At 32.9% G+C, this 13511-nt stretch overlaps 2 protein-coding genes across 2 annotated transcripts; one reads left to right on the top strand and one right to left on the bottom strand.

Moving 5' to 3' along the window:
• Positions 1-1584: 1584 nt before the first annotated feature.
• On the bottom strand, positions 1585-2731 carry LOC140817060 (probable membrane-associated kinase regulator 2). The gene has a single exon (XM_073176624.1). The coding sequence runs from the start codon at positions 2705-2707 to the stop codon at positions 1619-1621; it is 1089 nt and encodes a 362-aa protein (XP_073032725.1). The 5' UTR covers positions 2708-2731; the 3' UTR covers positions 1585-1618.
• A 6623-nt stretch (positions 2732-9354) lies between these two features.
• LOC140817034 (reticulon-like protein B2) lies at positions 9355-13103 on the top strand. Its single transcript, XM_073176594.1, has 5 exons — positions 9355-9565; positions 11564-11744; positions 12000-12141; positions 12600-12669; positions 12803-13103. The coding sequence occupies exons 1-5, from the start codon at positions 9469-9471 to the stop codon at positions 12970-12972; spliced, it is 660 nt and encodes a 219-aa protein (XP_073032695.1). The 5' UTR covers positions 9355-9468; the 3' UTR covers positions 12973-13103.
• The last annotated feature ends 408 nt before the right edge of the window (positions 13104-13511 follow it).

Genomic DNA, 13511 nt, shown 5'->3' on the forward strand with positions numbered 1-13511 from the left:
CAGTTTCACATGGCCATAGATTATTTAATTTCCCCTAAATCGGTACAAAATATTTTATTGTGACCTTCGAATCACTCGAAGGTCAGAAATATAGTTCTATCCGAGCTATAATTTTAAAATTTATAATTTTTTAATATTGTAAATTGATCTGGACGAACTAATATCATATTAATGCAAAATTATACAAAATTTATATAAAATTTTTTAAAAAAAATTAGGCCACCCGAGCTTTACTATGGCTCCACCACTGCTCGAAGGCAATAAAATATTTTAATTCCATATGATAGGAAGTAAAAAATTATCATTATTTTGACAATTTGGTAAATTCATATGTTTTTATTATATTGAATTTTATTAAAAATTAGTTTATCAAATATTTATTGATGGAGGTTGTGTTGTTTTTTAGATATGATATCAAAATCTCAAATTTAAGACGAGATATTATGTCTAAATCTCCATTATAGTAAGTCTAAATAAAAAAATGTGTAAACAAGCAAAGCTTATTGATGAAGACAAACCGTGAGGCAAACAAAGGAAAAGTGAGTTACTTTGTGATACATCTCTTTTGAGGCGTTACATATCCACCGAGAAAGACAAATTTGACCTCTCACACCATTTTTCACGAATCCCCGTGTAGGAAATTAAAGAGAGACGGAAAAAAGTAGGGAAATTGGCCTTCAGTCCTCTGTCGTCTTTTTTTTTTGTGTTCAATCTCTATGTACTTTTTTAGTATCACATTATCACATGAAGTGTACCACATTTCCACATGAAGTGTATCGTATTTTGTATGACATAGTACCACAATTTTGTGAGTAAAGAGTGAACCTAAAGAAATGTTATGATTGAAGATTTTTCTCGAACTTCTCCTTTTTTAAACCCTTTCTAATATATTTTTATTTTTTATTATTATATAATAATATATCATTTTTCAGAAATAATTTTAACATCATTCAACTTCCTATCTCAAAACATTACACACTCAAACCTTAACATACTCTCTAAAAAAATCTTAAAATACTCACTTAAAATTAAACAATAAAATGATCATCTATACATTTTGATTTGTGGAATGATTATTACGACGAGTGCAAATGAGACGAACTATTCGTGAACATTATGGTCAAAAGTTAATTCCAATTTGATTTGACATCACTTGAGCCGAATTCGAGTTTTAATTATTTATGTTCGAGTAACTACATGTTTATTCGTTTGTATCAAAATTAAAATTGACCCCATATTTGTAAAACTCAAGCCGAATTCAAAATCGAAAAAATCATAAACCCAAGTGCATGAATTTAACCCTAATTTAAGCACTTTGAGAATCTCTAATATTTACTTTGTTTATTTAAATTTACAATAATAATAATAAATAGGTACTAATTACCAAATGCTAATAAACTGGATCAGAGACACAAATGGGAACTGTGAAAATCAATCAGAAAACATATTTATATACAAAATTATATTATAAGAAATTTAATCAAAACACCTGATTAAATTTCAAGAAAATGGAGATTAATTCATAAACATATTTATTTACAAAATTATAATACAAGAAATTTAATCAAAACACCTAATTAAACTTCAAGAAAGTGGAGATCAATTTATATCTACTGCTCTACAGGCGTTGAAAGGATCTCTTACAATGTAGAATGGCGTCTTGAATCCCGTCCTGCACCTGCAACAGCGAGTCATCGCGGCGGTCCGACGCCGCCATCTTCACCGGCGGCGACGCTGCTGACGCTGACCGGATTTTGCCAAACTGCTTATGCATTACTTTCGGCCCTGCAGTTTGCACTCCATTCACTTGAGCTATACGAGTCGCGTCAACGGCCTCAGTCGCTCCTGGTTCTTCTTCCACCATCGCCGCCACACATGGCGGAGAAGAAGTTGCGCTACCACCCTTTGAACCCGAGAAGCTCGGCTGCACGGAAAACTTCAGTTTCTCGACGTAGCGTTTTGAAACACGAATGTATAAAGGTTTCACCATTTTCAAATACTTTTGGATCAACTTTTTGTCGTCTGAAACTCTAGTAAAATCCAAATTCTCCTCATTATTCTTTATCCCTTTTCCCTGTTTCTCCTTAGGATTATGATCTCTGGTAAACAGAGAGATAAGCGGGGCTTTCACCTCCTCCACCTTAAATTCCACAGTAAAAAACTTACCACTCGTTTTAGTACAATTATTTTCTTGAATTTTCACGGATTCCGCAGTTTCTCGCCCAAAAGTATCATTATTCTCCGACTTTCCAGATTTTGATCTCTTGAACTTGAGCAAAAGAACACGGATTTTGGTCGCTGACTTCAGTAAAGAAACTGGAAAGCTGTACGAGGTTTCTTCGGAAACATTCAGCGAAATGCTTGAAGATTCGACCGTAAATTTCGGGTCCACTCCATTTTCATGCTCCGATTCTTCTTCCGCGCGGGACCCATCCTCAGTTCCATCTCCATTTTCTGTTATTGTATAATCATTTCCGCTGCATTTTGGCGTTGTCTCATCTTCTTCGGCGTCGGTTTCATCTTCAGGGAGTGTGAACTCGAGGTCGAAGTATGGCCCATCTTCTCCGTCGGAGGAGCAAGGACTCATGGTGGCAGTGACGGTGGTAGGGATAGGGGCGGAGTCTTGTTCCACGACACGTGTCGGGCATCCTCCTCCGCCACCGTCACCGCCGCTTCGCCAGTATTTTAGTAAAGAGAGAGCTTCCATATTGGTAGGAAAACAAGAACCAGTATGTATCGACTAAAATTGGGAATGTGTCGAGTGATTAATTCGTGGAGATTTATAGAGAAGGAGAGATGTTTTTATAGAAAATTAATACTACTAATTTTTTTTTATTAAGTTTTTTTCGAGATGATCTCATAAATATATATATATATATATATATATATATATATATATATTTAATTTATTTTGAATAAAATAAAAATTATTGTATAAATAATTATAACTAGTGTTTCGTGACATGCATATTAATTTTTTTGCGTTTGATGAGTTTTTTTGTAAAAATTATGTATTATTTTATTAGAATATAATGCTTATATATTAGATGAGATTTATGATATAATTTGAACTTTTAGATAGAATAGATATAAGTTAAAAAATAAGAAAAATATAAAGATATATATAAAAATTACTAATAAACAAATACGACAAAGTTATCTAACAAATATTATGAAGAGTTAAATTGTAAATAAAATTTGATATCACATTGACATATTAGAGTTAATTAGTATTATATGTGCTCATGTTTAATAATATAACCAGCGAACAACCCACACACGAAGCGTGTATAAACAATAAATATTACATATATAAATCATGATCGTGATCATTAATAGATATAGTTGATTCATACAATTTTGTTATAATTTAATATTTATTTGGACAATGAAAATAAAATTATTTTAAATATGTTGTTTGTAGAGATAATACGTGAGGATCCGGACGCTAATCACGTTCTAAATCATAATTACGACTAATTAATCAATTAGCATAAACATGGTCTAAATTTTTTTATTTTTTTTAAATGCAAAGCGGAAACGTAATGTAATTAAATTCAAATTACATATTAAACATAACATCCAATTATTGTATGATCTACAATAATCCAACTAGGTTCAACTACAAGTCAGTGCTGAATCCTAAGTTGCTTCAAAGCCCGGATCTCCACGCTATCTAGTCCAGCCTCGTTCTCTTCTTGACCCTGATCCTAGCCCACCTGTTGCCATGCACACATACAAAACAAGACAACAGCCGGATAACTCCGGTGAGATATAAATATCCCAGTATAAATCATGTATACATGAAATCATATAAACAATATAAAAGCATATAACAGAAAATCATATCCCATATCAAAATCATGACATGAAATAATAACAAGAATAAATCATATTCTAAACATGTACCCTATTCAGGAACATAATCAATATCAAGAATAATTCATATTCTAAACCTATACCAATATCAGGAACAGCAAGGAATATGCACCATATTCAGGAACATAACCAACATCAATAAATATAAATCAATATAATTGTCACTCAGACTTGTGACTCCACATTTTAGACTAGACTCAGTCCTAGCCTAGGGATCCCGGTTTCCAGACATTGGCATTCCATATCGACCAACAGTAATAGAAAAGACTCCAGTTCTATCAACGTCGATATAGTATCGATCACCAGTAATAGAAGAAACTATGTTTCTATCCACATCAGTATAGTATCGATCACCAGTAATAGAAGAAACTCCAATTCTATCCACATCGATATAATATCGATTAATAGTAATAGAAGAAGTTATGATTCTATCCACATCGATACAGTACTGATCACCAGTAATAGAAGGAGCTATAATTCTATCCACGTCGATAGCCAATTATCCATTGACAGACTATGGCATTTCCGCCAATACAATATCTCATGACATCGTGCAATGTGCCCGTGGTAATCCTACCATTATCAGGCACTTCTGTCACAAGATTACTCGTCTAACACATGTTATCTATAATTCAAGAGAACAAGTATATCAATCAACTCAATGCAAATATCAATGCAATAGGTAAAGTATGTGATTTAGGGAAACTCGAGTCAAACCTCACTCGAGTCGTGCAATCCCAACTCAACATTAATTTATACCTTTATCTCCTCGCTCAGAAGAAGAAGAAGAATTCCCGACTCTATCTCGGTCCATTCTCAATCTGCTAATAACAATACCGAACAGATATAATATCAATATTCAACTCAATTCAATACTTGTTCTGATTAATATTCAAATCGAAATATATGCTGATCGATATCCAGTCAAGATACACTCTAATCCATATCGACCATATCACGATATAATCGAAATCACTATCGAATCTGTTCAATATCAATCAACTGATATTTCAACGGTATAACAATACAGTCTCGATAACCCCGTCAGTCCAAACATCACAGATATAATACCAGAACTCATAATCAATATCGATACTAGTCATAATCTCAAAACCATACATATCTGATATGAATTCTCGGTCAAATCGACTCCAAAAATCATAACAATTACATAATCAATCTGTTCTTCAATCTGACTTCGATTTTATGATGTCTAACATGACAAGAACATCATATATAAATCCTATTCAATTCTGACAATATCATAATTCCAGAACATGTCAAAACGTAGCAAAAATTACGTCCAGTTGTAGCCTACGTTGATAGGAACTCGGTACTGTACTCAGATTCAAAATCTGACGGACGGATTGAAATAAAAAGGCGTAAGTATTTTCTGGCAAACTCCTTCGGCCCTTTTCTCGTTTCATGATAATCACCTTCGTGTATATATATATATATATATATATATATATATATATATATATATATATATATATATATATATTTATATATTTATATACACGTTGCACAAGTAAAGAAACGTGGCGAATTTTCATGTTTTACAAGCGGCACTCGGACGGTAAGAAACTACCGCTCGAGCGCGGCAGTTTCTGCCCAAGCCCGTTTTGTACCTTGGCGCTCGGGCGGTCAAAATCTACCGCCCGGGCGCCACATCTTCTGCCCGAACATCACTACATTGGCGCTCGGGCGGTCAAAAACCACCGCCCGGGCGCCACACTCTCTGCCCAACTTCCTCGAATTTCACATGTAGTCTTATTTTCGTGTCCCGATTAATCTTTCATAATCATATCAAATTATATATCAATAATTATAGATTACTAGGATTAAATTTCCGGACATTACATAATATCTGAATTTTAGAACTTTTTTTATAAGTGGAATAGATATTTTAGTCATAAGTAAATTTATGAAAAATATTATTAATGAAAATGAACATGATATTTTCGTGAAAATGAATTGATTTTATAAAGTCGGACCACTAATGATTCAACCTTTATATATAACTAGAGAACGATACGTGTGTAAAATAATGACTATTAGTATATGAATCATTAATAGATCATGAGTTGATTAATAAAATTTTGTTATAATTTTTAATTATTATTCAAATAAGGCTAATGTAATTATATTAAATATATAATTTGTAGAAATAATGAGACCTACTCATCATGTAATATAGTGATATAAGATGTATGATATTGAGATGATAAATCAATTGGATGACATTATGATTTTGATTTCTAATAATTTTAGAGCCCGAGTCAAATATCAAATGAAACAAATATATCCAATCAACTAATATTGCATCATTTACATCAAACTGTGACCGATAGATACGAACAAAATATTTTTGTATAAAAGTTATATTCATGTGAAAAATAACGAGGAAAATAAATTTGTTGTACGTAATGATATCTTTAGTTTAATTTTACGTTCACAAAAAGTTCTTTTCAATTCTAATCTATAATGTGAACGATTTAATAGAGTTTAAAAAGAATGATCATTTACAATTATGTGATTGGATTAACAAATTACTATGTCAACACTACTTTTGGATTTCAAAAAAATCTCTTGTGAGACGATCTCACGAATCAATTTCATGAATCGAATTTTTTATTTGGGTCATCCATGAAAAATATTACTTTTTATGCTAAAAGTATTATTTTTTATTGTGAATATCGGTAAAGTTGACACGTCTCACAAATAAAAATTCGTAAGACCGTCTCACAAGATACCTAATCTTTGGGTTTTTAAGTAAAAACTAGATTATTTAAATGTTATATTATAGATTACAACTTCTATGTTCAATGTGAGTACGAAATATCCTTCCAAGATCATAAATAATACTACAGGATGCGTTCAACGCATGTTTCTTCATCAAGTGGCGATAAAAGAAAATCATGATGAAAATGAAGGAATGATTTTTTTGCCGAAGGCCTTGCTGACATAACCAATCAAAATTTGAAAGAAAAATAGACGATCATTGGGATTTCTTTTGATCGGAAATTAAACTTTGGAAGGCATGATCTTGCAAACGGCCTCATCCTTTGATCTTAGAAGCTTCAGAGCAGGATGAACTTTAAGATCTCCTGCGACGATCTTCTGCCCTCCACATCAATGTACGGTGGAACAATATCTGCCGGACAGAGATATTCGACAGTTCTTTCGATGATGTTTAGAGGTGAGCCTGCAGATCCAACAGTGACAAAACAAAAGAAAAAGTCTCAGAAAAGAAAGAAAATGGAGCTTCATACAGCAGAAGAATATGCCAACACAAGAATATATAGTTTCTACAATTCACGGAAACGGATTATTTTTCTCAATGCACCTTTTTTGAGTCCAGGGGAGCTAGACATCATCTCCTCTTAACACGTCGACCCAAAAGAGTGCAAATTAATTACTCGTTTTGAACTGAAAATGTTTGACTCATGTACAAGCGTACGAACATGATTGGGTGCACGTCGACCCAAAAGAGTGCAAATTAATGACCTGTTTTGAACTGAAAAAGTTTGACTCATATACAAGCGTACGAACATGATTGGGTGGACGTCGAATATCAGATCGATCAAAACAAAAATTCCTAGCTAGATGAATAATCAATGGCCCGATTTAAACTGAAAAATGCTTGACTCATGTGCAAGTTTATAAACATGACTTGGGTGCGCGTCGAATGTCAGACCGATCAAGACAAAAATTCATGACTAGGTTGATAATCAATGGCCAGATTTAAACTGAAAAAAGTTTGACTCATGCGCAAACGTACAAATATGATCTAGATGTGCATCGTATGTCATACTGATCGAGACAAAAATCCTAACTAGATTATGTTACTCTATTATTTTTCAAAAGATAAACTCGTCACGGCCTCCCAGAGAACACTTAAAGAAATCCTTGCTCTATTATTTTTCAGCAAATCAGTACACATAAATTACAGACAAGCACGTGAAAATGGCAAAGGATCAGATTATATTTAAATGTAAGTTCGATGCAATCAACCCAGTGCAGAAAAATCTCATACAAGAATCGTTTTGTGCTATAAATTCCAAATGGTTAGCTCTCTAAAACTTCTTCCATTGGGATGAATAAACGCAGTTAACACAACACAGTACTACATTTCTGAGCAAAATCCGGACTTTTTCTACAACCTCATCGGACCCGAATTCGGGCACAACTTCGAGATAAAAAAATCATAGAAAGTAAGAAAGATCGACCCAAATGGTTCACAAGTTTCTTAATCTGATTCGACTGAACCGAAATGAGGCGCTTATTGCCGCCATGCTGGCCATCTTCTTGCTCGAACACGATGCTAGGCACGCGGCCAGTTTTCCTCTCCTTGGCGGCAATATTCTTGCCGGAGGTGGCTCCTGGAATCGCGTGGATGGTTTCAGCTTTTAATTTCTTTCAACTTTTGTTTTGTATTTATAATAAATAATAATAATTTTTTTTACGAACAAAATAAAATACACGTATAATAAAAGGCAAAAACTTGTGTGAGACGGTCTCACGGGTCATATTTGTGAGACGGATCTTTTATTTGGTCATCCATGAAAAAGTATTACTTTTTATGCTAAGAGTATTACTTTTTATTGTGAATATGGGTAGGGTTGACCCGTCTCACGGATTAAGATCCGTGAGACGGTCTCAAATGAGAATAACTCATAATAAAATTGATTCGTATAATAAAATTGATTCGTAAATCCATCTCATAAATTTTTTGTGTATAATAAATTACAATATTGATACAAATAAATTGTTTCAATCTATCTTTGATTTTTTTACATATCAATCTTACTAATAAATATAACAGCGTGACAAAAATTCACATATACGTTATTTTATGTGGATATATCTCACATGAGATAATCTCATGAATTTATATTTGTGAGAATGTGTCTTTTGTGATACGGTCTCACGAATCTTTATCTGTGAGACGGGTTAACCTTACCGATGTTCACAATAAAAAGTAATATTCTTAACATAAAAATAATACATTTTCATGGATGACCCAAATAAAAGATTCGTATCATAAAATACGACCTGTAAGAGCGTCTCACATAAGTTTTTGATTATTTGTGAGACGTATCAACCTTGTCCATATTCTAAGTGAAAATAATATTTGTGCCATAAATGTTTTTCATATATCTTCAAATATAAAATTCGTCTCAAAAAATTTGACACCAGCTTTATAAGAGTTTTGTTGATTTTATAAATACATTGAAGTACACAATATAAAATATTATTACACATTCCATAATAAATAGCTATTTGGTATATCTAAAACATGTCATTAAACGAATAATTCATTATTACAACATTAACTTTTATTTAATATGAGCATTTTTTTATTTTTCCCTTACAAATTATTTTTAATGAAAAAGGTGATTTTTATTTTTATTTTTGCAACATAATTAATTAATTATTAATGAAAGAATTCCAAGAAGATTCTCAGTCAGCTGATAGTTACTGAATCGTCTGCACGCGCGCTGAATCTGTATCCACTAACTTTTTTTGTTTATATGGCGGAAGAGGAGACGAAGAAGAAGAAGGGGGATACTTTCTGGGAAAAAAATGGTGGACAAAATCCACGATTCCGACGGCGAGACCACGGCCTACCGTATCTTCGGCAGGGAGAAACATGTTCACAAAGTCTTTGGCGATGGCAAACGTAAGAAAGTTTCCTTTTTTACTCTGAGTTTGGGTATTTTGTGACAATTCTGAGATTCGATGTAAATTTTATTTATTTCGGTTTCTGGACTCTCTCATGTCTATTTCAATGAATTTCTCTGTAACTTTTTGGATATTTTGTGGGATTATCAACAGTGATGCCAGGCTAGAATTTTAAATAATGAAATGTTTTAATATTTTAAATTAATCTATTCGGATCTATACAATATTAATCCAAAATTATTGGAAATTTATATATAAATTTTTTATAAAAATATTGGGCTAGCCCGGATACGTATACATGTACCAGTACCTCCGCCTGTGATTATCAATTTATTTGTCCTTTTGGAGATTATCGTATAAACTTGGCATTGTTTCCTTTTGTGAAAAGGGAATCTAATGAAGACGGAGCTTTCTATTCTTTGTTGTAAAATGAATTTAGTTTACTAGACTTATGGGTGTCAATTTTTTTGCTTTTGTTTAGAAATTTGCAGTTATTCCTTATTTTACTTGGAATCCTGAGCTATGCTTTTAATTAAAATACTTAAATTTTCGTCCACTTTTGTATAAATTATAAATGTTTGATGCAATTTGATGATGGAAGCTAAATATCACGTTTATTTTTGGTTTTATTTTTTCTTCCATGTCTTAGTTTTTTTATCCACTTTCACTTTTTTCTGGTTTTGGTTCTTTCCATTTTTTGGTTAGAATTTGCGCGTGTTTATGAATACGACACCATATTTGAGTGGCTACTAATGTAAATTCATAAAGTTGATCGATATTCTAACTGTGAGTGCATAAAATGAACTTGCGGGCACGTTGTAATTTGTATGTAGAGTTTATGAACTAGCAATTCTTGTTACAAACATCTTGATTAGTTGATTATTTTTCAGAACGCATAACTTTCGTATCAAAGTATAGATTCTTAAAGTGGAAAATTCTTGTTTTGGTTGCTTGAACTTTATAGATTCATATGTTTCAATTGTTTCGTTGTATAGAGGTTATGCAGTCGTTTCTCTGCTTTGCTGGATGCGAATAATTTAGAAATTCACGAGCATCGTGCTCAGCTATCAATCAGTTTACAAAAGAAAAATGAACCATTTCTAAGATTTTCAACGGAAATACACACACACACGCCTGTGCTTGTGTGAATGCCTATATCTATCTACTATAAATATTTATGCTTATATCAAACAAGAGACCTTTATAGCAACCACTTCGTGTATTATTTTGTCATTCCTAAAATTCACTTTCTTATATAACATTAATTTTATCCAATTTTCAGCATTGTCTTTTTATCTCCTAAAATAACTATCATGTACTTTACTAATTATATAATACATTATCTTTTCATATTTACAAATATTGGTTTACACAGATAATTAATTTAAACATATGCATCGTGTGTGCAATATTACTTGTACTTTGTATTTAGGGAGAGTCCCTTAGAGCTCCGATTTGGTCGCTTGATGTGCCATTTTATGGTGACAAAATACTCCATGTACTGTTATTATAAACCAATTTTAATCCATTTTGATTTGCACATGTATCTAGTTATCTATATTGTCTATTTTTGTAACTAGTGCGCCTTATAGCTCAAATTTAACGTGTTATTTGGCATAATGGCAAACTACTTCACCAATGTTTACATATCAATTTTTCTTCATGTGTCCTCTTTGGATTGTCTTTGTGTAACTTGAGCAAGATTTAAATATATAAAAAAAAATATTTTCGTTTGCAAGTTAATATGTTTTAAAAACTATTTTAATTTGATCATAAATTATATTGTTTGCTAACGATTTTGATTCATCATCAAAACATTTTCTTTCTCCATTAGTTAAGTGCCTCAATTTATATTTTAATCAACTCAAAGTGACCAAAAGTTCTTAGCATCCAAAAGTTGTGAATTTATACAACCTATTATGCATGCATGTTGTGAAACACCTTATGGTAGTGTGTGTGTGTTACTGTGTTTGTGTTAATTGATTTTTATTGTCAGCTGCGGATGTGTTCTTATGGAGGGACAAGAAGGTCTCAGCAGGAGTGCTCGGTGGGGTGTCTGCGATATGGGTTTTGTTTGATGTCCTTGAATACCATTTGCTCACATTGGTCTCTCATGGTTTGATTCTTGCATTGGCTGTATCATTCTTGTGGTCAAATGCTACAACCTTCATCAATAAGTAAGCTATTGTATTGTTTTCTAACCTGGAGAATGCCGATGAGGGTGACATACTAATTGTTGGGGAAAAAACTTACATTTTTGGAAGTGTTACATGTGAAATTAGAAGCTTTTTCAGTCACGGAGTGGTTGCCCTGATTCATTCCTGTTGGTTTTACTTTTTCTCCACCCCATAGTTCGTCAATATCCTTTTCGCTTTGCATAAATGATACTAATGAATTGTATGACGTTCTTCTTGTGTTTTATTTCATTATAGATCTCCTCAACGCATCCCAGAAGTTGAGATTCCAGAAGATCTTGTACTAAAATTGGCATCGGCTTTGAGGATCGAGATCAATCAAGCCGGTGCATTTCTGAGGGATATTGCACTGGGAAAGGATTTGAAGATGTTTCTCTGTGTAATTGATTTTTTGGGTTTTGTTTTAAACTAATGCAATTCCTAAATGCTTGATGTGGTTGGTCACACGAGATGAAAATGTGTTGACATGTCACTGTCTCGAAGTAATTTTTTTTCAATATTTTACTAAATTCTCCTGTCTAGTCCCCTAATAATTTTTTTTATTTATAAGGTTCTGTTTAAACTTATTCAACGTATGAAAACAGCAGTTCCTATTAGATTTTTTTCCTCGACTCAGATGTAAATACTTAAAATTATCAAATATTTACTTGCTTTGATGTTAGCCTTCCCCCTCTAATCTGTGCTCAGTATTAGAAATGGTTTGCCCCTGAGATTTTACGTGTCCAATGTTTTTTGCAAATATAAAAATGAGGTTGAACACATAATTAACAGCAAAGATTTTGCTTCTGGCTTGTGTTTTGTTTGAACTGATAAATTTTCTAATGCCATAATGAGCAGGTGATGGCTGGCTTGTGGGTGTTGTCGCTTGTTGGAAGTTGCTGTGATTTTTTGATTCTGCTGTATATAAGTAATGTCCATCAGGCAGAACTACATCGGTTTTTCTTTCCTGTTTTTCCAGAATCATGAAAATGATGTGTCGCCGACATAGCAAAGTCTGGGATGTCCCAATTCTTACACAATATTCATTGTCATTTCAACAGGTGTTGTGCTGCTATTCACGGTGCCTATTTTTTACGAGAAGTATGAAAATCAGGTAGATTCTTTTGCCAAGAAGGCGACGGCTGAGCTCAAGAAACAGTATGATGTATTTGATGCTAATGTACTGTCTAAGATTCCGAGAGGGCCATTGAAGGATAAAAAGAGGGTTTGAGCACATTATTGTATATGCGTTGTTCTCTGTAGTTTCAATGTCTTTGCCGCTCCGGTTTCACGAAAATGTCGATAAAACTTATAGTTGGTTAAGGATAGTAACATCTTTATTATTTATCTTTAAATACAACTGACAGGATCCACACACCCCCTCCCCCTATTTCTACATATTAAGTACTATGTACATGGAGATGTTCATCGTTCCCCGTCGACTGTCGTTTAGGTCGCTATCCTTTTATTGCAGCGAAAAAAGAAAGAATACAAACAAGAACACATACACGATTGATGAATTACTACACTGCTAAAAATATACACTTCAATCTAACTTAAATGGATCTGATGACAAGGCTTGAGGCTTTTGATCCTTCTGCACTACCTCATAACGATTCACTGTTATAAATGTTTGCAAATAGATCATTATTTGATCAACAGGAATATATGTGTGTATAATTATGTTGCACTTATATATTGAGCTTGGTCCTTTTGAATGAGAAATTGGACAAGCTTGTTGATGGTAAGTGGAAAATGTCACACATTGGA

This window comes from Primulina eburnea, chromosome 16, assembly GCF_022965805.1.
Source record: "Primulina eburnea isolate SZY01 chromosome 16, ASM2296580v1, whole genome shotgun sequence".
NCBI lineage: Eukaryota > Viridiplantae > Streptophyta > Magnoliopsida > Lamiales > Gesneriaceae > Primulina > Primulina eburnea.

Bases quoted from the DNA above. Each gene is read 5' to 3' on its own strand.
- LOC140817034 (XM_073176594.1), top strand. From the start codon at position 9,469: ATGGTGGACAAAATCCACGATTCCGACGGCGAGACCACGGCCTACCGT. The intron at 12,142-12,599 runs GTAATTGATTTT...CATAATGAGCAG, and splicing joins ATTTGAAGATGTTTCTCTGT to GTGATGGCTGGCTTGTGGGT. The intron at 12,670-12,802 runs GTAATGTCCATC...TCATTTCAACAG, and splicing joins TTTGATTCTGCTGTATATAA to GTGTTGTGCTGCTATTCACG.
- LOC140817060 (XM_073176624.1), bottom strand. From the start codon at position 2,707: ATGGAAGCTCTCTCTTTACTAAAATACTGGCGAAGCGGCGGTGACGGT.